The sequence below is a fragment of the Fringilla coelebs genome, assembly GCF_963513975.1.
Source record: "Fringilla coelebs genome assembly, chromosome: 26".
Lineage (NCBI taxonomy): Eukaryota > Metazoa > Chordata > Aves > Passeriformes > Fringillidae > Fringilla > Fringilla coelebs.
The window spans coordinates 3671708-3695192 of NC_140052.1; the positions used below are offsets into that span (position 1 = coordinate 3671708).

Sequence of the window (23485 nt, forward strand, 5' to 3'; positions counted from 1 at the left end):
GGAATTCATGGAAAGTATTAATATCCTGTTTTAATTTGCTTAATATGCCCATTAACAATAAAAAGTCTAATTAAGGTATCTGTACAAAGAGCCCTCAGCAGTAATTTCAGAGAATAATAGAGGAGAACGACGCGATATTTCTTGTTAAATGCACGCTGCAAATTAATTGATATCTTAATTAGGCTTTAGTACCCAGATTATCAGTTAGATTGATTTAAGGCTGCAACATCTCATTTTCTGAAGACATAAAAACAAGCAGGAAGGGGTAAAACTGTTTTCCAAAAATATTTCTGGGAGCAAAGCCACGACACACTGGGACAGGGAGAAGGACTCATCCCAAGGACGCAGTGCTGGGAAGTGCCACAATTCATCCCAAACTCATTTCCCCCCTTGTTTTCTCACTGAATTCAAACCATTTTTAATATATTAAAAAAAAAAATTTCAACAACTAGAAAAGTAACTGAGATTTTTCACCAAACCCACTTTTTTAAAGCCCAAAACCCAACCAGCAGCAGGAGCTGTTTGGAAGGACGCGTCGTCTCCACAGAGAAAACCGGTGGTGGGGAGTTGGCAAAGTGTTTTTTGGGTTTTTTTTCCAGCATTTCCTTAGGAGAAGGAGGGAAAAAAAAACCAACAAAAAAACCCAAAACCCAAGCAGCAATATTTTTGGACCAGCCTGGCTCTTTATAGCCTGAGGAAGCACTTCCCTACCTACACCCCCAGCACCATTTACATTTCTCTGGCAAACACTCGTCCTCCCCTCCGGGGTTTCTCCGGGAGGAGTTTGCATCCCATGGGATTCCAGCCCTCCCTGGATGCTTGGGAATGATCCCAGGAGGAGTTGGCACCCTGTGGGATCTCAGCCCTCCCTGGATGCTTGGCAGTGACCCCCAGGCACTCACCAGGATGTCGGTGACCAGCCAGTGCCTCCAGAAGCGGAGCCGGGGGTTCTCTCTGTTGGGAGCGTCGGGGTCCACCATCACCAGGACGTATTTCTTGTTCTGCAAGAGAGGAGAGGGGGATGCTGTCAGCAAAAAGCCCCCAAATCCACATTTTCCCACTCTTTCCCAGCAGGAGCCCTCTGGTGGTATCATCCCAGAGGTGAGAGAGGAATGGGCGCCAGGGGAGGCCACGAACGCGCTGGGGGGGATTTAATCCCAAATCTTTCCAGAGGAAAAATGTAGGATTTGCCTCCTCCAAAGAAAAGGCACCAAGGAGAATTCCCTCTGCCTCTCATCACATCCCGCTGTGGCACAGGATTGCAGCCACTCTGGTATTTTTGGGATCCAGGGTTGGATGGGGACGAGCTGGGTACCCCATCCTCCATGGGAGTGGCTGTGGGGAGCCAAACTCTGCCCCAAACATCCCAAAATAACCAAAAGATGTTCCTGGGATGCTGCAACAAGCAGCACCTGGGGGTCAGCTACCACTCCTGGGTGATGAAATAGGGTAAAGAGCTGGGATTGATGGATAACACTGGTTTAGCCCCCAGCCCAGGCCCTCACTGAGGGTCCCCAGCACCCAAAGGTGCCACCAGCACGGAGCCCACGTGGATCATTTGGTCTGCTGAGGATGGAGCTGGGTTGGAAGTGACCTCTGAAAGGAAAACCTGCTGATCTCCAGGGATTTGGCAGGACCTCAGGCACCAGATTATCCCTCAAGCAGGCAGATTAAGGGATCTATATCCGAATAAAAGCTCCAGGTGCGTCTGTCAGGGAGCCAGGCTCCGCTCCAGCCGCCCCGGGGGCTGGGCTCTCACAAACAGCCCTGGGATTTAGCCCTGCCATTCCCACTGGAATTAGCTGGAGCTCTGTGGCTGCGTCCCCTGCCCTGTGAAACCTGGCAGGGATGTGCACAGTGAGGTTCCTGAGGCTGACTCAATATTTTTGCTCCGTTTCCCAACCTCTGGTTGGGGTAAAGAGGCAAAGAGCCCCTGGGGTGTTGCCATAACCTGTCCCTCCCTCCCTTGGCATCGCACACATCTCATAAACCTCTTGAAGACTCCACCTCCACAGGGAGCACCGCTTTTAACTAAAAAATGTGGATTTCAACCCATTTAGCTTGCAACAGTTGCAGAGAAAATCCCAAACTCGCTCAAAGTGCCCCGCCCGGCAGCGCCGCTGCCCCGCTCCGCAAATCCCAGCCTGGCATCGCCCGGGGTGGGGGAATTAGGGAATTACACCGAGCCTGCAGATGCCAGCGTGGGAAAGGGGCCGTGCTGGCATCACCACGTGAGGCTGAAGGTCAGGACCTCGAGGCTGAGCCGCCACCACCGTCCCCACCACGCTCCCAGCTGCAGCCGGCTGAGAGAAAAAAAAAAAAAAAAAAAAAAAAGGGGAAGAAGCAGCAAAATTCCTTAACAGCGCCGAAATCAGCGTTTAATAGGAAAGAGGAGGAGGGGAGGGGGAGAAGAAGCCCGACAACCCAAAAACCCTACGCTGGAAGTGTGAAGGAATTTGAGCTCTAACTTTGGGGAGGGTGCGGAGCCGAGCTCGGCGTTTCTGAATCTCTCGGCTCCGCTCGGAGCCCAGCTGGTGGGAACAGAACGTGTAGTCATGGGACTGTCATCGTGTGCTGTCCAGGTTAACATGTAGCATTTCTATTACTATTAACAGACTTTCTGCTCCTCACTCCATCTGTTCTTCGAAATAATTGCAGTTGTACAGACCATGCCTTCGCTCCAGGCAGGCTCTGGGGAGAGGATAGTGTTTTTATGCAAAAAAAAAAAAAATTATTAAAAAAATAAAAAAGGGAAAAAAAAATGGGGACGAAAAAAAAAAAAAGTGTTAAAAAATAACAGCAAACACGAGAATAGAGTGCAAGTGAAGCTAACAGCAGGCTTGGAATTGGGGACAGATTGTGGCCTAGAAAGGTGACGGCGCACGCGGCCGGGGGCTGGCAGGGCAGACCCCGGTGGGGACAGGAGCTGGGGTCAGTGCCCTGAGCAGGGCTGGCCCCGGGGGATTTTTCTCTCTCCTCACCTGCCGGCCACCCTGAGAGCCACAATCCCTCCTCACCTTCCACCTAAAGATAGCAAAGCCCTCCCCGAGCCGAGTTAATCCAGGCTGCTCATCCTGCGCCGCTCCCGAGGTGGAGCAGCCCCCCAGAGCCACCCCAAAACCCCCTGTGTGACATCCCAGGCACCCCCAAACAAGGGGGGGATGGTTTGGAACAGCTTGCACGCAGCAGAGCGGCCCGAGTGCGGTGATTTGGGGGTTTTTGATGCTGAAATCCCTCCTCGACACAGGCTAACAGCATTAGCTGCTGTCAGGGCTGCAGACGGGAGCCAGCCCCGAGTGACACGGGAGCTGCTCGGCTTTACAAGCCCCAGGGATTTTGGGAGAGGAGGGAAGTGGCTTTAGATCAGAAAATTCCTCCAGTGCACAAGAACAGGAGGCATCTTGCTGTGCAAAGGGAAGGGAGGAAGGGGGAGAGGGAAGGAAAAGCCACTTTGGGACGCTGCAAACGAAAATTTTGGGCTGAGAAACACCCCCAGAGCTTTGTCATTCGTTCCTGCTTGGCCCAAGACATGGAGGAGCTGCTGGAGTGCAGCACCCAGTGTGTCCTGTCGGTGTCATGGGATCATGGAATGGTTTGGCTGGGAAGAGAACTGGAATTCCATCCAGTTCCATCCCCTGGGCAGGGACGCCTTCCACTGTCCCAGAGGCTCCAGCTTGGCCTTGGACACTTCCAGGGATCCAGGGGCAGCCCCAGCTCCCCTGGGAATTCCATCCCAGCCCTTTCCCGTCCTCCTAGCCAGGAATTCCATCCCAATATCCCATCTCTCTGGCAGTGGGAGCCACTCCCTGTGTCCTGTCCCTCCATCCCTTGTCCCCAGTCCCTCTCCAGCTCTCCTGGAGCCCCTTCAGGCCCTGGAAGGGGCTCTGAGCTCTCCCTGGCTCCGTCCCTTCTCCAGGCTGATGTGTGACACCAACTGGGTCACCCTTCCCCGCTTCCTCTGCCCAGGACACTTTAAAATCAACATTTAACCACTGACAGGAGCTGCTGCCTTGCCAAGCACTCAAATCCACACCTGCACCGCCCAGCTCTGCCCCCCACACCCCCGGGAAGGGGCGTCCCTGCCCTGCTCCTCCACCTGACACAAAGCTGGAGCAGCAGAGCTGGTGGCAGGTGACGAGAGCCCTGCATTCCATGTTTTCCCCTGCTAATTGTTTCTAGAGGAGAAGCAGCAGCGAAATATCCAGTTATTCCTGCAGAAAGCATTAGCTGCTCCAATTAGGCACAGGTTTAGGAAAGTCGCTCCGAGCAGGCAGCGACTTTTCCAAGAGGCAGGCGGGCAGGAGAGGGATTTTGTGCGCCGAGGATACACATGGAGCTCAACAGATCCCGCCGAGCCGGGGCTGCACAGGAATTAAAGACTTATCCAAATGAAAGCAAATAGGGTGTTAAGTGACACACATGTAGAGCGAGCGGTTTCCTTGGAAACCAGCGCACATGGAAGCGGCACACATGCAGTGCTCCGGCGGTTTCGGCGGCGCCGGGGCGGCCCCGGGGCTCTGCCCTGCCAGGGAAACCCAGCTCGGGCTGGGCACGGAGCTGGATGAGCCCAGGGGTGGCTGTGCTGGTGTGTCCATCCCGCTGGCATCCGTTTATCCAGGGCATGGAGGAAAAAGGGATTAAAATGGGCTTTATTCTGTGAAGGGGAGATGGATGGTGCCCAAGCTTTGCTGTAGGAATTCCATCCCAAAACTGGGCCAAGCCCCAGCGCCTGCTTCCCAACGTGGGGATGAACAGGTTTGGATGGATCCAGTCTGGATCCTCCCAGCTCCCCCGGCCCTCAGAGCTGTGCACACCCACAGCACAGGGTGCTCCCTGCACCAGCCCCTCACCCCTCAAGGGATGAGGTGAAATTTCCAGCTGCCCCATCGCCACCACATCCTTTGACGGCTCCTAAGGAATTTCCCTGGGTGCTGAAGGGAATCATGAAAATCACGGACAGGTTGTGATGGTATCTGAGCCAAAAAACCTTTCACCTCCCCGGGAGCTGCAGCCTGGCATTGCCCCAGCCTGGATTGTCCTGCCGTGAAGGATTTTGATGGCATGAGATGATCCAGGCTGGTCCCACTGGTGGAGATGGGACAGGGGGATGGAGCCAGGGAAGAGCTGCAATTACAAACAAAAAACCCTCAATCTATCCCAAAATCACTTTCCAGAGCAGGGTAGGAGCTCCTGGCTGGGCAGGGAGCTGGGAAGAGTACCCAGAAGGCTGGGAAGCATCCCAGCTCTCCTCAGGGATGCTCGGAGGGTCCAGCTCGCGTCCCACCAGCGCAGGAGTCGGAGGGGGAAGCGCCGCCAGCACCAGCTGAGATTTGAGATCAATCTGGGCTTTTTTCTTGGCTTGTCCCCAGTACTAAAAAGTTTCTATAACAGGCACCGGCTTCGCAATTCTGCTGCTGCTGCCTCGCCAGAGAGAAATTCCAGCTCCTTCCTCGGCGGCACAGAAATTGTTTGCGACCGAGTTGTGCTGTGGCTCGGGGAAGGAGCTGCCGAGCACGGCAGGATTTCACCTCCTCCCTCTCCACCTGCACCTCGCCACTTCCACGAGCAAAAAACAAAATAGGTCAGCAAAATTAACCCTGCTCCGCAGGACTTGCCCAAGGGGACAAGTGGCACCGGCTGAAGGCTTGACCCAACTCTCCCAGGCCTGGCTCCCGCTGCCAAAGGGAACTTCATTGAATTTCCAACTCTCCCCATCCCTCTGCTCTCCCTTGGGGCTCCCTCAGCGGCCAAATATTTATGCAGCCTAATGTCCTAATGAGGATTGATTCATCCAGGGTGGTTAAGGAGTGTGTGTGAAAGGTTTGTTCCCAGATTAAGGGTTTGGGATGCTTAAAGGAATGGATTATTTGGTCTGAAAGCAATAAAACAGCAGTGGGGGTGGTACACACCCAACACAGCCAGGCAGAAAGTGGGATAAATATTCCAAAGGGTCCATGGTGCTGGAAATGCAGGTGACAGTGCCCCTGGAGCACTTTTAGGGAGGGAGGGGAGCAACAGGCTGTGATTCCTCAATCAGAGACCCCACTGTGCTTCTGCTTTGGCCTCCCCAAATAGAGAGGATTCCACCAAAATCCTCAAGGGGAGAAAACCAGGGAATGGGGCCACACGTCCCAAATCCAGGAGGGAATCCACACCCCGAGAGCCTCTCCAGCCCGCTCCAGCTGCCCCCGTGCCCCCCTTTTCCCCAGGAGCTGTTTGTCACCGCTCCAGCCTAATGAGCACCGCGCTCTCGTCCCCGGGCTGGGGACACCGCGGCCGGCCCCGCTCCGCGGGCGGGGCAGCCGGGACGGACTCGGGAAGCGACACATCTCCCGAGCCGAGGGTGAGGAGGAGGAGGAGGAGGAGGCGGCCAGCGGCCGCGGTGGCAGAGCGCAGCCTTCCAGCCCAATTACTATCACGCGGGGGGACACATGGATTGGTGACATTTGACATTTTCTACACAATATTTTGATGCAGAATGGCACCTCCGTCACAAATTATTTTGCAAAACTTGGCTTGGGTTCTGATGGGTTTTTTAATTTTTATATATATTTTTTTTTTCTGGGGGAAAAAAAAAATAAGAAAATAAAAGCGTTGCACAGGGGTGGCATTTGCAGGCGGGCAAAGGGAAGGGTCATGGTGTCCCCTCAGTGAGCTGTGCCACCAAGTGGGAAAACAAAGGGGAAACTGCACCCAGAAATTCCAGGCTTTGCTCCCATGCACCCACGAGGCCCTTGGGGACCCTCAAAAGCTTTTTCCCTGCTCCCTCCCGTGATTCCTGAGATGCCTCAGCTCGGGAGCATCGGGGGGCAGACCCCTCCTGGCAAGGCAGGGGTTCTCAGCGCTGGGAATTGCTGAACTCGGTGCTACCAGACACCTCGGCGAAGCTGAAATGACTTTAAATGCCTAAACATTTTAAAACAAACCCTGGAACAATTCAGCTCCGAACTCCTCGCCTGCTTTCTCTCCCTCCTCGCTCTCTCTCTCCCATTTTTACGGTTTCCAGAGCTGTTTTACGCCTCATTACCTGCACACTGTGAGTGATGTCTGTCGGTCCTAGAGCTGTAAATACCTTAAATCATGCTTCATTAAGAATATCTCTGGTGCTATTAAAGAGCTATAATAGACAACGAGTTAACAGATGATTAAATATGAACTCCATTTGTGTCACTCACCGCGGGCAGGAAGAGGCTTTAAGTTTTTTAAACTCGCTCTCATTATCTGGGGAAGTGGCGGGGATGGAGGGGGATGGAGGGAGGCTGGCTTGGAAATGTGAGGATGAGGATGGAGGGGGCTGGAATGGGATGGAGAGAGGATGGAATGGGATGGAGAGAGGCTGGAATGGGATGGAGAGAGGATGGAATGGGATGGAGAGAGGATGGAATGGGATGGAGAGAGGCTGGAATGGGATGGAGAGAGGCTGGAATGGGATGGAGAGAGGATGGAATGGGATGGAGAGAGGCTGGAATGGGATGGAGGAGGCTGGAATGGGATGGGGAGAGGCTGGAATGGGATGGAGGGAGGTTGGAATGGGATGGAGAGGGGCTGGAATGGGATGGAAGAGGCTGGAATGGGATGGGGAGAGGCTGGAATGGGATGGAGAGGGGCTGGAATGGGATGGAGAGGGGCTGGAATGGGATGGAAGAGGCTGGAATGGGATGGGGAGAGGCTGGAATGGGATGGAGGAGGATGGAATGGCATGGAGGGAGGATGGAATGGGATGGAGGGAGGCTGGAATGGGATGGAGGAGGATGGAATGGGATGGGGAGAGGCTGGAATGGGATGGAAGGAGGATGGAATGGGATGGAAGGAGGATGGAATGGGATGGAGGGAGGCTGGAATAGGATGAAGGAGGCTGGAATGAGATGGAGGGAGGCTGGAATGGGATGGAAGAGGATGGAATGGGATGGAGGAGGCTGGAATGGGATGGAGGGAGGCTGGAATGGGATGGAGGGAGGCTGGAATGGGATGGAGGGATGCTCACACAGAAATGGCGAGATGGGGATGCAGAGGTTTTCACATGGGATCAAAGGATGCTCACAGAGAAATGGAGGGGCTGGGGGTGGAGGGATGCTCCTGTGGAGCTGGAAGGATGGGAATGGAGGGGAATGGAGGAGAATGGAGGGACCCTCACCTGGGATGAATAGATGTGGAAATGGAGAAGATGAAAGGATGTTCATATGGAAAGGAGGGATGCTCGCATGGAGATGAAAGGAGATGGAGGGATGGGAATGGAGGAATGTTCATATTGAGGTGGAGGGATGGGAATAGAGGAATCCTCACATGAAGATGGAGGGATGGGAATGGAGGAATGCTCAATGGAGATGGATGGAGGGATGGGAATGAAGGAATGTTCATATGAAGATGGAGGGATGGGAATGGAGGAATCCTCACATGGAGATAATGGATGAATGCTCAGTGGAGATGGAGGGATGGGAATGGATGAATATTCATATAAAGATGGAGGGATGAGAGTAGAGGAATCCTCACATGGAGATGGAGGGATGGGAATGGAGGAATGCTCCATGGAGATGGAGGAATTCTTCTGTGGACATGGAGTGATGCTTGTGAGGAGCTGGAGGGACAGGACGGGAATGGAGGATGCTCTGTGTGGAGAAGGAAGGATTCTCTCATGGGGATGGAGGGCTGGGAAGATGCTGTCAGTGGAAGGATGGAATGGAAGAATGCTGTGGAATGTGGATGGAAGAATGTTTAGCAATGTGTGGAGATGGAGAGGGGAATCGAGAGATGGATGCTCATGGAGGTAGAGGGATGGGGATTTAGGGATCCTCACATGAAGTGAAGGGATGGGGATTTAGGGATGCTTGAGAGGGGATAGAGGGATGTTTCCATGGAGACAGAAGGATGTTGGCCCCACAGATGGGGGGGGTTCTGCCCCAGGAACACCCAGCTCCTCCATGCTGTGACTCCAAGCTGAGGATCCTTGCTCGGATTTTCCCAGCTGGGGTCTGGTAGCTGGAGATTATAAAGAAAATCAAATAAAGGGGGAGGTGGACAAAGAGGAGATGCTTTGGATGGGACAGGATGAGTACTGGGAAGAAAGGTGGATGGGACTGAGGGAGGCATGGATAGCTGGGAAGAAAGGCTGGAGAGCAGCAGCATGAATGGAGAGGCAAAAGGGATTGAGCATCGCTGGCTCTCAAATACCAGAATAGCTCAGCACAAATGAATTGCCAAAGTGCAAATTAAATAATAATTAATACCATTAAAATCCCATGAGCACACAAAAACACTGGGGAAAATTAAATAATGAGTGTTTTCTTCTCCTCTGGATTAGATTCTGCTCTGTGAAAAGAAAGAGTATTTTCACAGGCTCTGGCACGAGTGGAATTATCCCAGTGTCACAATCCTGGCTGGGATCGAGGCTGTGCATGGTGCCAAACACCCAGCACACGTCCCAGAGTGTCCCAAAGGGAGAAACGGAGCTGGGGAAGGGGCTGGAGAATTCCCAGGAGGGGCTGAGGGAGCTGGGCAGGGGCTCAGGCTGGAGCAGAGGAGGCTCAGGGGGCCCTTGTGGCTCTGCACAGCTCCTGCCAGGAGGGCACAGCCGGGGGGTCGGGCTGTGCTCCAGGGAACAGGGACAGGAGCAGAGGGAACGGCCCCAGGCTGGGCCAGGGCAGCTCAGGGTGGGCACAGCAGGAATTTCCCCATGGAAAGGGGGCTCAGGGCCTGGCACTGCCCAGGGAGGGTTGGAGTGCCCAGCCCTGGAGGTGTCACCTGGAGGTGGCACTCAGTGACAAGGTGGGGATGGGGCACAGCTGGGACTCAGCCGTCCTGGAGGCCTTTTCCAACCTCCACCATTCCGTGGTTCTGAGGGAGGAGGATCTGGGGATGAGGACAGACCCTGCTGTGGGAAATCCAGGTGACCTGAGCGTGGCCCACACCAGGAACGTGTCCACTGTCCCCGCAGGTGTCCCTGTGCCCTTTGTGAGCAATCTCACAGCGGCACCCAGCACTCAGAGGAACCTCCCCAGCCTCTCTGCCATCCCCTCCTCCACTGGGATCAGCCCTAAAATCATCCAGACATGGATGGGGCCCTATGGCTCTGCCCCATGCCCTGTGTGGGAGGGGGACACGGGACCACGGCCACCAAACCCCAGCTCTGCTCCGAGAGAAAGTCCACGGCCTGAATCCTTACAGGGATAAATTCCCATTCCTACAATCCCCTGCCACCATGATATTTCATCAAAAATCCCTTCACCAGGATTTCTTCTCCTGGGGAACTGGGAAGCTTCAGCTTCTCCCTGTTTTGCTGCTTTGGAATGTGATTTGGACAATTGTTTACCCAGCACGTGAATTGTTTTAACTTAATGACCAATCCCAGTCCAGCTGTGCTGAGACTCTGGTCAGTCACAGGTTTTTATTATTCATTCTTTTCTAGCCTTCTGATGTCTCCTTTCCCTTTCTTTAGCATACTTTTAATATATCATTCTTTTAACATCATATAATATCACCAAATAACAAATCAGCCTTCTGACAGCACGAAGTCAAATTCTCATCTTTCACCTCGTCCTGGCGATCTCACAACACCACAACCCCCCGGAGCTCATTGATCATTCCCCAGCACACCCCGAGCCCTCCGCAGGGACCCGAGGCCGCCCCCGAGGCCACCGGGGGGTCCCGGGGAGGCCGCGGGCGGCCGGGGGGACGGTGACACTGCCGGGGCCGGTAATTGAATCTCGGCTCGGCGGGGCCGCTGCGGGCTCCAGCCGAGTGGAAATGCCATTTCCGAGCTGCCCGACCCTCCGAGCGCCCCCGGCTCCTCCTTATCAGCGGCCGCGGGTCCGCTCCGCTCCCTCCCGCGACCCCGCCGCCCCCCGGGCAGGGGTCAGGCGGCTGCGGCCCCCAGGGTCACCCCAGGAAATTAATCCCGGGGTCCCTTGGGAGCGCAGCCACGGAGGGAAAAAAAGCAGATCTCGGTTCCATTTGGGGGGAAATTAAAGCGTTTCAGGAGCGGCCGGAGCTGCTCGGTGCGGCTCCATCCCTGGGGATGCGGCGCCGACCCACCCACGGCATCATTTACCCCCGGCGCTCGGAGTTTGCTGCTGCCGAGCTGTGAGCATCCCCAGGAACAGACAGGGCCTTTCTGCCACCCCATCCACCAAATAAAATAACTTATAAAGTAGATATAATATACACTAAATACGAAATACTATATTTAGTATATAGTACTAAATGATACATATAGTATATATTATATATATAGTATCATATAGTACATATATATCAATAAGATACATTATATACTCTAGAATATATGGTATATAATGTATCATATATAATATATTACATATTATACATTCTACATTATATATTATTCATTATATACTATATATACACTATGTTATGTATATATACACGATATATATTTTATATATATATATATACAATATATAATATATATTTGGAATCAATATTATATATCTATTCCCATGTATAATAGATATATTTGTATGTATTAATATCTATTTCTAGAGTTTTCAGATATATTCTACATGGAAATATAGACGATATTCTCTGTATATTCTCTGTGTATTATCCAGATAATGTTTACATATTCTATATATATATATAATATATATCAAAATATATATTTATATAAATATATATTTATATAAATATATATTTAGATATTTATATATAAATATAGACTATATTCCAGATAGACAGAGATATATCGGAAGATATATTCCCAATATTACTTAGGAATAGGACCCTGCTTTAGGATCTCATTAAAAAGCTGTTCAAATCTAGGAATAATGGGAGAAATCTACACCCAGCTACCCCCAGAAAGAGCTTCGGGAAAACAACCAAGAGCTCACCCTCCCTCCACACAAACTGCTCTTGCCAGGAACAGGAGGGAAAAGATGCTCAGCTCAGAACTTCCCTCCCTGGTAAAATATTTAATAATAAACTCAGAGGAGAAGCCAACTGTCTCCCTTGGATGTGGTTTACATTTGGAAGTTAATGGGAGTTTTATTTCCAATCCAAATTTTTTTAATTATTATTTTTTTAAATTCCTGATGTACGTTTCGTTCTGATAAATCCATCCTGTCAGGGCGAATAAATCCCAGCTGGGATGGAGGGAGAGATGACACCCGTGTCACACTCCATCCCCCTCCAGCCACCCTTTCCCGAGGCTCCCGATCCCCAGCACTTTGTTAACGGATCCCGGCAACAACATTTGGAAATACCCCGAGCCCCACAGCAGCCGCGTTAACGCGTTAATTCCCACCGTGCCTCGGCGCTTTGAAACCCCGGGAAAAAAAAAACAAAACAAAAAACAACAAAACCAAAACTGAAAAAAAACCCTGGGGAAAGCTGAAATGAGTCCTGTGAAAAGGAACAGGGCATCATTAACGCAGCCGGACCCGTATCACAGGCTGCAGCAATTATTCCCGGGTGGAACACGGCAAGCTGTGAAGAGCTTTCATTACCAGGGGTGTTACAGGTCCCTCACCTCTGGCCAATCTCCCGCTAAAACGGGCATTTTCTGCACCGCGGATTCCAGCTCCATTTAAATCCATAATTGCTCTGATTGGGGGGCATCTGGAGCACGGGCAATTCATGACTGAGAAATCTATTAGGCAATAAGTTGATTACTTTTAGGCACCTTCGAGTCAGCTGGCCTCAATTGCTGCCCGGCTCAGGGGGGTGCCTGGAGGTGCTGATTTCCAGGGGGTGCCGTCTGCCCCGGCTCCCCTGCGCCTCAATTACCTTCCCGGGTCACCCAGGGGGAATTCAATCAGGGAAGCAGCCCATGGGATGCTGCTCCTGCCTTGGAAATGCAATTCCCCTCTCCAACCCACCCACGGTGGATATCAGGTGGGGTTTCATCATTCCCAGGCCAAGCAGGAGGTGTTTGCTCCAGGGATGCTCAGGTGTGCGTCAGGAATGATCCTTCCACAATAATTCTCCTTCTTGTATCTCTCATTCTGTGCAGGGATGCTCAGGTGTGCATCAGACATGATCCCTCCATCCCTGTTTCCCTTCTCCTGTGTTTGGTATAAAGATGCTCAGGTGTGCATCAGACATGATCCCTCCATCCCTGTTTCCCTTCTCCTGTATCTGTGTTTGGCCTAAAGATGCTCAGATGTGGATCAGACACGATCCCACCATCCCTCTTTCCCCCTTTCCTGTATCCATGTTTGCTCCAGGGATGCTCACATATGGATCAGACTTGTTCCCACCATCCTCCTTTTCTCCTCTCCTGCATCCTTGTTTGCTCCAGGGATGCTCAGATGTGGATCAGACATGATCCCACCATCCTTCTTTCCCCCTTTCCTGTATCCATGTTTGCTCCAGAGATGCTCAGGCGTGGCTCAGATCTGATCCCTCCATCCCTATTTCCACCTCTCCTGTATCCAATTCTAGTCCAGGGATGCTCAAGTATGGATCAGGTGTGATCCCTCCATCTCTATTTCCTCCTCTCCTGTATCCATGTTTGCTCCAGGGATGCTCAGATATGGATCAGACATGTTCCCACCATCCTCCTTTCCTCCTCTCCTGCATCCATGTTTGCTCCAGGGCTGCCCAGGTGTGGGTCAGGTGAAATCCCTCCATCCCTATTTCCCCCTTTCCTGTATCCCTGCTTGCTCCAGGGATGCTCAGGTGTGGATCAGGTGTGATCCCTCCATCCCTATTTCCTCCTCTCCTGTATTCCCTGTGTACTCTAGGGATGTTCAGGTGTGGATCAGGTGCAATCCTTATTTTCCCTTCTCCTGTACTCCCTGTTTGCTCCAGGGATGCTCAGGTGTGGATCAGGTGAGATCCCTCCATCATTATTTTTCCCTCTCCTCTGTTCCCTGTTTGCTCCAGGGATGCTCAGGTGTGGATCAGGAATGATCCCACCATCCCTCTTTCCTCCTCTCCTGTACTCCCTGTTTGTGGGTCAGGTGAGATCCCTCCATCATTATTTTTCCCTCTCCTGTACCCTGTTTGGCCCAGGCTGTGGATCAGAAGTGATCCCACCATCCCTATTTCCCCTCTCCTGCGTTCCCTGCTTGCTCCAGGGATGCTCAAGTGTGGATCAGATGTGATTCTTGTTTTCCCCTCTCCTGCATTCCCTGTTTGCTCCAGGGATGTTCAGGTGTGATCCCTCCATCCCCATTTCCCCTCTCCTGTATCCCCTCTTTTCTCCAGGGATGCTCAGATGTGGGCCAGCCACAATCCCTGAATCCCCATTTTCCATTCTCCTGTATCCATGTTTGGTCCAGGCTGTGGATCAGAAGTGATCCCACCATCCCTATTTCCCTTCTCCTGTATTCCCTATTTGCTCCAGGGACATTCAGGTGTGGATCAGATGTGATCCTTGTTTTCCCCTCTCCTGCATTCCCTGCTTGCTCCAGGGATGCTCAGGTGTGATCCCACCATCCCTATTTCCCCTCTCCTGCATTCTCTGCTTGCTCCAGGGATGCTCAGTGTGGATCAGGTGTGATCCCTCCATCCCTCTTTCCCCTCTCCTGTATTTCTTATTTGCTCCAGGGATGCTCAGGTGTGGGCCACCCACGATCCCTGAACCCCCATTTTCCCCTCTCCTGTACCCATGTTTGGCCCAGGCTGTGGATCAGAAGTGATCCCACCATCCCTATTTCACCCTCTCCACTTTTCCCCCCAAACAGCCCTTTAGAAAACAAACAAAACCAATTTCCCTGCCTTTTTTTATCACTCTTTTGTACCAAAACGGGCACATTCACCAGCAAACTCCCAAATTCCCTCTCTGCCATTCCCACCTCCCTCCCTGCCTGGGTGAGCTGCGCATCCTGGGGTTATCCATTCCCGGGGGATGCTGCAGGAAATGGGAGACAATGCTCCATTCTCCTGCTCCTCCCCATCCCTGTATCCAAGTGCCTTCCAGGAGTGCATTAAATGATGCGATTAACATCTGTCACATGCGCTTCAGTCTCTCTTTCAGCCTCTCCCGGGGGAAGCAGCCACACGTGCAGGGAGAGGGTTTGTTTTGGTGGATTCAGCTCCTTTCTCCGAGCTCCTGGAGCGTGGGGGGAGTTGGATCTCTGTGGGTGGAGTGTCCCGTGGTTGGAGCAGGATGGGGGGTGGCAGCTTCCAGCCAAATCCCATTTTTTGGGAAGATGGGTTCAGCCAAAAGCTGCTGCTAGGGTGAGAGGGGGTTTGGGGAAGATGCTGAGGGGTTGGAGCAGAGGCAACAGCAGCATTCCAAGGTATCTGCAGTGGGATGGCCCTTCCCTTTTTATACCAAACTCCAAAAAACCCCAAACCCATCTATTCTGGGGATAGATGGATGTAGATTTCTGCCATTATCCCTAACCATTTTTTAATGACATCTCACAGCAGAGTCCTGTTCCTAAGGGCTGACCTCCTTTCCCTGTTTATACCCAAACCCTAAAAAACCCTAAAGCCCCTTCTGGGGATAGATGGGTATAGATTTCTCCCATTATCCCTAAATATTTTTAACTGAGATCTCATGGCAGGGTCTTTTCCTAAGAACTGATCTCCCTTCCCTGTTTACACCCTGAAATTCAAACCCATTTCCTGCACGTTTCTCCTGGCAGGAGCTGAGCCAGGCACCTTTACCCAACCATCCAACCTCTCAAAAAAACCCCACATCCCATATGGATGTTAGAACACACCCAGGGCAACCCCTCCACTCCCAAAATCCACCAAAATCAACACCAGCAGCGAGGCTGGGACACCACAGGGCAGGGATGCTCCAGCACCCAGGAGATTGGGAGGAAAAATCCTCATTTAGGGCAATCAACCCCTTCAGTAGGATTTTTTTGGGGGGGAGAGAGAAAGGATGAAGCTGCATCTTAGCAGGACAGGCAGGAGGGCTGGGAAGCTGGATTCCTTCTAATTGATTTCTCATGGTTTGGTGGCTCCTGGCTTTAATTACAACACAAATGTTTGCTGGTGCAATTACGGTGCACACGCCATAAAGCTGTTAGAGGGTGTCACCAGGTCGTGGCTCTTCATTTATTTATGGCCTCGAGAGGGAAAAAGACAGATCCTGCTTCCTGCCCAGATCCTCAGGGATCAATCCTAATCCCAGTGTGGGTTTCTTTGTGGCAGGGCGGATTGGTTTGGATTTTTTTTTTTTTTAATATATTTAAAGAGAGAGAAAAAAATAAAAAGTGCCTTGCAGCAGCTCGTCTGGGGGTGAAATAATCCACTCAACATTCTGATTATCAGCTAATGCACATTTGCATTAGAATGGGTTAGAAGAGCTCCCAGGATGGAGCAAGATCCCCATGGATCAGCCACTGGCCTTGCACAGAAAAGCCACGGATCCTCGCCCTGAGCACAAAACCACTCAGGGATGCAGGGCCAGATACAGCATTAAATAGATGGAATATAAAATAAATGGATAGGAAACCTGTGTTAGAGATATAATATATTGGGAATAGAAATATTATGTATAATAAATTGGGAAAATACATAATATGTATAATAAATTGGGAATATAAATATTGTATATAAAATGTCGGGAATATACATTATATATATGGAATATATTTGGAATATACATTATATATATATATATAATATATTTGGAATATTGGAGAAATACATAATATATATAAGATATTGGGAATATACATAATATATCTAGAATATATTTAGAATATTGGGAAAATACATAATATATTTATAATATATTTGGAATATACATTATATATAATATATATTGGGAATATTGGGAAAATACATAATATATATGATATATTGGGAATATACACAATATATCTAGAATATATTTGGAATATTGGGAAAATACATAATATATATAATATATATTGGGAATATACATAATATATCCAGAATATATTTGGAATATTGGGAAAATACATAATATATATATAATACATTTAGAATATGCATTATATATCTAGAATATATTTGGAATATTGGGAAAATACATAATATATATATAATATATTGGGAATATACATTCTATATATATTATATATTTGGAATATTGGGAGAATACATAATATATATAATATATTGGGAATATACATAATATACATATTATATATTTGGAATATTGGGAAAATATATAATATATATAAAATATTAGGAATATACTTAATTGGGAATATATGTCATGTATGTAAGACTGTTTGGAATATATTCACAATATTCTTTGGAATTAAGACCATGCCATGAGATTTCACTACAAAATGTCTGAATTTAGGAATAATGGTGGGGGGGAAAAACCCAGAATTGGCCAGAATTAGCCAGGGCAGCTGGTGCTGAGCCACGGGGTTCTCCTAGAGGTTGGCAGTGCCAACCCCATGGAATTGTGGCAAACCAGCAGCACCCCTGGGCTCAGGGTCTGTGCCCATCTCAGCTTGAACCCCCCAGGAAATTGGGGAGCAGCGGCCTCAGCCCAAGGGAGAAGCCGGGAGGAAATTCCCGGTGCGGAGCTGCCGAGGGCGCGCGGCCCCCGGAGCAGCCCGAGCCCTGACGCTGCACCTTTCCCACCTCAGCTGTCAAAATCAAGCCCTTCTCCCCCCCCGGAGCCTCGTTAAAAATGTGATGCTTCCCTAAGGCGAGCGAGGGAGACATGGCCAAATTAATGAGGATGTGACAGAGTTTACAGGGCGGATTAGGCTCCTCTTCCCCCGGAATAAACCTGGGGATTGAGGCAGAAGAAGGGAAGGCGAGGCTGAGGGATGGCCGGGGGTTTGGGGAGCATGTGCGCTCACCAAAAGAGCAATCCTGTCCTTGTCACTGTTAATCAGGCACAGGGACGGGCGGGAAGCTGCCGGGAAAGGACAGGAATTAAACCTCCCTGCCCCACAGATCCGGATCCGGCCTCCTCTGGGTGAGCTCTGCCAGGAGCAGGTTTGCAAACACGTCCTTGCAGCTCTCCCACTTCATTTTCCCATTGGAAAATAAATAAACATCATTGTTTAGGGTTTTTTTTCTTTTTTTTTTTTTTTTAATCTCTCTTTTTCTGCTTTTCTTTGTCCAATTTCCAGCTTCTTGCTGGGATAGGCTGGAGGCATCTCCAGCTGGGCAAGGGGCACCTTGTCTGGGTGATGAGGAAGGATTTGTGCCCCAAAACCCCACAATGCCTAAAACATGGAGCACCCATGGTCCCAGCCCAATAAACTGGGGTTTGGTACCTCTGGAAGAATCCAGCTGATCCCACTGAAAATGCTGCTCTCAAAATGCCCACCCCCTATAGATATAACCCTAAAGCTGTGTCTGGAGGGGAGGGGACACCTATGATCCCCTCTAGCACCATTGAAAGCATTTGATGGGATCAGGGATTTTGGGAAAGCACTGCTGGGTCCTGTTTGAGGGCACCTCTTTAATCCCAACTCCATGAAACCGAAATAAAGCTCGAAACAATCCTGAACCAACCCCTCGAGCCCAAACAGCAGCGAGATTTGGGAGCCAGTCCAAGCTCTGCAGCTTAGGCCCATCTCCAAATATCTCCCAACAAGTTTATTTATGGAAAATAAAATCAGTCCAAGATGTTCACAGCTCAGGAATATTTAATGCTATTTGGTGAGAAAGTATTTCCAGCGAGGAGGGAAGCGCGTGGCTCCCCGAGCCCGGCTCACGGCATCGCACCGGGAACGGCGCCGGCACCGACCCACAGCGGCCACCCAGAGCCCTGAACCGGTCTGACTGCATCAAATGCCTCCCTCCATTCATTCCTGCCTAATTAATTGGCTCTGGAGGCCGGGATGAGGTGAGCTGTGGGAAGAGGAGGTGCTGAGGAATCCCTGAGGAGAGCGCGGCCCCTCGGCGCCGCCGCATCCGGGAGGGGGGCACGCCTCACGGACCTGTCCCTCTCGCGCCATCCAGGAGCAGGAGGGAAATTTCCCTGCGTGGGAAGGGGAGGCAAGGGCGGCAGAGTGAACCCTGATGGTGCTCAGACACAGATCCCCCCCTCTGGCAGCCAAAATCCCAGGAGCCGTGGCCACCTCGGCGCTGAGGTCACCCACGGGGGTCACGCGTGACACGGAGCTGACTGCCGGGCCAGCCCCGGGTCAAGGGCAGGGCGGAGGCAGCGGGGATGGCAGTCACTTTAATAGACACCTGCCACCTGATGGGGAGCGTTAATGCGTCCCCCTGATCCCACAGGACGTCCCCCTGATCCCGTGGGACACGGAGGAGCATCCTCAGCCACATCCCGGCTGCCACCACACGCTGGGCTGTCACCTTGGCCAAGGGGGGGGACACCAAGGAGCCAGGGAGGGAGGGACAGCGCCAGGGCAAGGCCTGGACTTTACAAACAGCTCTAATATCCCTGGAAGACGTCTCCGAGTCATGCACAGGGTTGGAAATGTCTCCCATTATAATTCTGAGTCATTCGTGACTCAGTGACATTTCTGGAATGGAAAAGCAGTGGCTGGCCCAGCCCTGCGCTGGGGCCACACCACAACTCCAGGGCTCATTTCTGATCCTGTTTCCCAAACAAACAACCCCCCAGAGCCGTCGCTCCCCAGCCTGGATGTGCAGCCATTCGTGGATGGTCCTCTGGGATGGCAAGGTTAGGATTCCCAGCCCCAGAGGTTTTGTTTTGTGTGGGAAAAGCTGGGATTTGAGCTCAGCTTTGCCACTCGGGATGAAGCCAGGTGGAGCTGCCCTGGAGCTGCCCCAGAGATGTGATGAGCAGTGTGGGATTTCCTAAATCTTTATGTTTAAACATAAAATCCTTAAAAATAAATAAAAACCTACTTCCAAAACCTACAGCCCAGGACTGTCACACACAAAGCCAGGGTCATGCTGCTGCGGCAAATTTGTGCAGGAAAAAGGGGATCAGGAACACTCGGACACAACAGGGTTGGAATGGTCACACTGGTGGTTTCCTAGGGACAGGCATTTTCATTCAGGCAGCCCTCATCACTCAGTTTTATCCTGGGAAGGGCCAAATCCAGGCCAGGAAACACTTGGTGAACTGATAACCCTGGATCACACAATTATTTCCCGCTCTCTCCACAGTCCCTTTACAGCCTGTTATTAAAGCTCTTGATTTTCGAGGCTGGGAGGAAGCTGCCCCTGAGGAAGGCACGGGGCCAGGATGCTCGGGGCCAGGGATGCTTGGAGGCAGGATGCTGGAGGGGGAGGATGTTCAACAGCTGGGGGACTTGGGGGATGGAATGCTTGGGAGACAGGATGCTCGGAGGTCGGGATGCTCAGAGGTCGGGATGCTCAGAGGTCGGGATGCTCAGAGGTCGGAATGATTGGAGGCTGGGATGATTGGAGGCTGGGATGATTGGAGGCTGGGATGATTGGAGGTTGGGATGATTGGAGGCTGGGATGATCAGGGGTCAGGATGCTCGGAGAGAGGGATGCTCAGAGCCAGGGCGCTCAGGGATCAGGATGCTCAGAGGATTGGAGGCTTGGAGATGAGGATGCTCAGGGGTCAGGACCCTCGGATGTCAGCATGTTCAGGGAAAAGGATGTTCAGAGGTCAGGATGCTCAGGGATCAGGATGCTCAAGGATCAGGATGCTAAAGGATCAGCATGCTCAGGGATCAGGATGTTCAGGGATCAGGATGTGCAGGGAAAAGGATGTTCAGGGGTCAGAATACCCAAGGATCAGGATGCTCAAGGATCAGGATGTTCAGGGATCAGGATGCTCAGGGATCAGGATACTCAGGGATCAGGATGTTCAGGGATCAGGATGTGCAGGGAAAAGGATGTTCAGGGGTCAGAATGCCCAAGGATCAGGATGCTCAAGGATCAGGATGCTCAGGGATCAGGATGCTGAAGGATCAGGATGCACAGAGATCAGGATGTTCAGGGGTTGTGATGCCCAAGGATCAGGATGCTCAGGGATCAAGGTGCTCAGAGATCAAGGTGCTCAGGGACCAGGATGTTCAGGGATCAGGGTGCCCAAGGAGCAGGATGCACAGGGATCAAGGTGCTCAGGGATCAGGGTGCCCAAGGATTGGATGTCCAAGGATCAGGATGTCCAAGGACAAGGATGCTCAGGGATCAAGGTGCTCAGGGATCAGGCTGTTCAGGGATCAAGGTGCTCAGGGATCAGGCTGTTCAGGGATCAGGATGCCCAAGGATCAGGATGCTCGGGGATCAGGATGTCCAAGGATCAGGATGCCCAAGGATCAGGATGCTCAGGGATCGAGATGCTCAGGGATCAGGACCCTCAGATATCAGGATGTTCAGTGATCAGCACCCTTGGATGCCAGAATGCTCAGGCCCTGGTGTGACGCTCACATTCCCCAACACCCCAATCCCTCCACGCAGCGACAACACCCGCGGGACCCCGGCACGGCTGCGGCAGGACAGAACCCCAAAGAGGCCCCAAAACAGAACCAAACCCCAGGCCCAGGGACTTTGGAACAGCAGGAAAACCCAGCTTGGTGCAGGAGCCTTCCCTGCACACCCCTCTGTGCCACCTGCAGCCGGGCAGAGCTCGGCACCCGGGGAAGGCTCTGGCGGCGCCAGGACGCATCAGAGCAGAAATAGACCCGGAGCCGTCGCCCCCCTCCCCGTCCCTGCCGCCCCCTTTTTACTATTATGTCTGAGAGGAGACGTCTCTCCTGGGTTTTTTCCCGCTGATTTAATCGCTTGGTGATGAGGGCTGCCTGGCTGGGATACAACTGCGCTCTGGGCATGGCCAAAAGAAATGGGGGATCTAAAAAGAGGAGGAAGCATCAGTAGCAGCGACGCTGATTGACAGCGAATGAAATGGAGCGGCCAAATTCCATTGGCGTGGTTTGAAATCCCCAGGACGCTGCGGAGAGCTGATGGCTCCTTTCCTAGGGTTTTGCCAGAGCTGGCATTTGCCTTTCATCCTCGTTTAATTCACTGTTTGGAGGCTGCCACGGGTTTGTGTTGGGTTTTAATTGCACGCTTGACCTCGTGGAGGAGGTTTTTTTGGTGAGTTGAGGTGTGCAAAGAGGAGGCTGAGACTTTCCTTGGCCACAGCTCTGCCTTGTGGCCTCAAGCCTTTGGGAAAAGTGCAATTCCTCGCCTGGATGGAGGTGGTTGCAGGGTTTATAAAGGATTTTCCTGGAAAGACGGCGTCTGTTGGGGTTTAAACTCCGGGTGCCTGGGTGGGATATGGGTGGCATTGTTCAGGTAGGGACCCCACAGGGATCCACCTGCAGGAATCCCTATCCCAAATACTGGATTTTGCTGGGAAAACCACGTGTGTGAAGGCTGCAGTCACTGCAGGGGCCAGAGTGGCTTTGCTCATCTCTCCTCTGTCCCTGCAGTGACATTCCAACAAGAGAAGACCAAAAGGTAACAAAAGTCCACTTTGCCAAACATTCCTTCACTTTCCAAAGGGAAAGGTGCCAGGCAGCAGCTCCATCACTGCTGGCAGCCTCTCGTGGATCAGCTCATCTCGTGGATACCCCATGAAAAAGGGAAAGGGAAATAAAAGGAAAAGGAAGAGGAAGAGGAAAAGAGGGAAAGAGGAAGAGGGAAAGGGAAAAAGGGAAAGGGAAATAGAAGGAAGAGGAAGAGGAAATGAGGAAAAGAGGAAAAGAGGGAAAGAGGAAAAGAGGAAGAAGAGGAGGAAAATGAAAAGGAGAAGGAGAAGGAGAAGGAGAAGGAGAAGGAGAAGGAGAAGGAGAAGGAGAAGGAGAAGGAGAAGGAGAAGGAGAAGGAGAAGGAGAAGGAGAAGGAGAAGGAGAAGGAGAAGGAGAAGGAGAAGGAGAAGGAGAAGGAGAAGGAGAAGGAGAAGGAGAAGGAGAAGGAAAAGGAGAAGGAGAAGGAAAAGGAGAAGGAAAAGGAAAAGGAAAAGGAAAAGGAAAAGGAAAAGGAAAAGGAAAAGGAAAAGGAAAAGGAAAAGGAAAAGGAAAAGGAAAAGGAAAAGGAAAAGGAAAAGGAAAAGGAAAAGGAAAAGGAAAAGGAAAAGGAAAAGGAAAAGGAAAAGGAAAAGGAAAAGGCCCAACTGGCCACATCCCAGCAGCCAAGCTGCTCCTGTCCCCAGCCACCAGGAGCCCTGATCTCCCTCACAGCCAGCTCTCCACCCAAATTCCCAGGCTCTTCACTCCAGCTGGAAGAAATCTGGCGAATCCCCAGGCTGCTGTGACCTGCGCCTCTGCGAGGAGGGAGAACTCCTGGGAGCAGCAAGGACAGGACGGGGTCCAGCAGCTGCCCCACAAACCAGGACAGTCCCAGCTCAATCCTGACCCCAGGGCCCAGCCTGTGCCCCCCGTTCCCATCCAGGATTATCCCCCCAAAACTGCTGGGTCCTGGCAGGAATTCAACAGTTTTAGTGGAGAAAAACTCTGATTTTGCAAATCTGGTGGGTGCAAGACACTGCTCCCACCCCAGGGTAATCCTGGCTCTGTCATTGTCCTCCTCTGGGCTCTGGGTGATGGGGAAGGGGCTGGGGGGCATTTAAAGGGATGCAGAATTTTGGGGGGCTGTGGCATCTTGGGGGGCTGTAACATCCTAAGGAATTGCAGCATTTGGGGGGGTTGAAGCATCTCAAGGAGCTGCAGCATTTTGGGCTCTGCAGTATTTTTGAGGAGGCTCAGCATTT

The 23485-nt window shown here is 51.5% G+C and overlaps 1 protein-coding gene across 1 annotated transcript in view; it reads right to left on the reverse strand.

Moving 5' to 3' along the window:
* The window catches only part of PEBP4 (phosphatidylethanolamine binding protein 4), a gene marked incomplete at its 3' end in the record, with an annotated part of 84221 nt that overhangs the window by 41870 nt on the left and 18866 nt on the right, over positions 1-23485 (reverse strand). Inside the window, exon 4 of the mRNA XM_084221669.1 lies at positions 903-1001. Within this exon, the coding sequence (XP_084077795.1) occupies positions 903-1001 (99 nt within the window). The remainder of the gene's footprint in view (positions 1-902; positions 1002-23485) is intronic.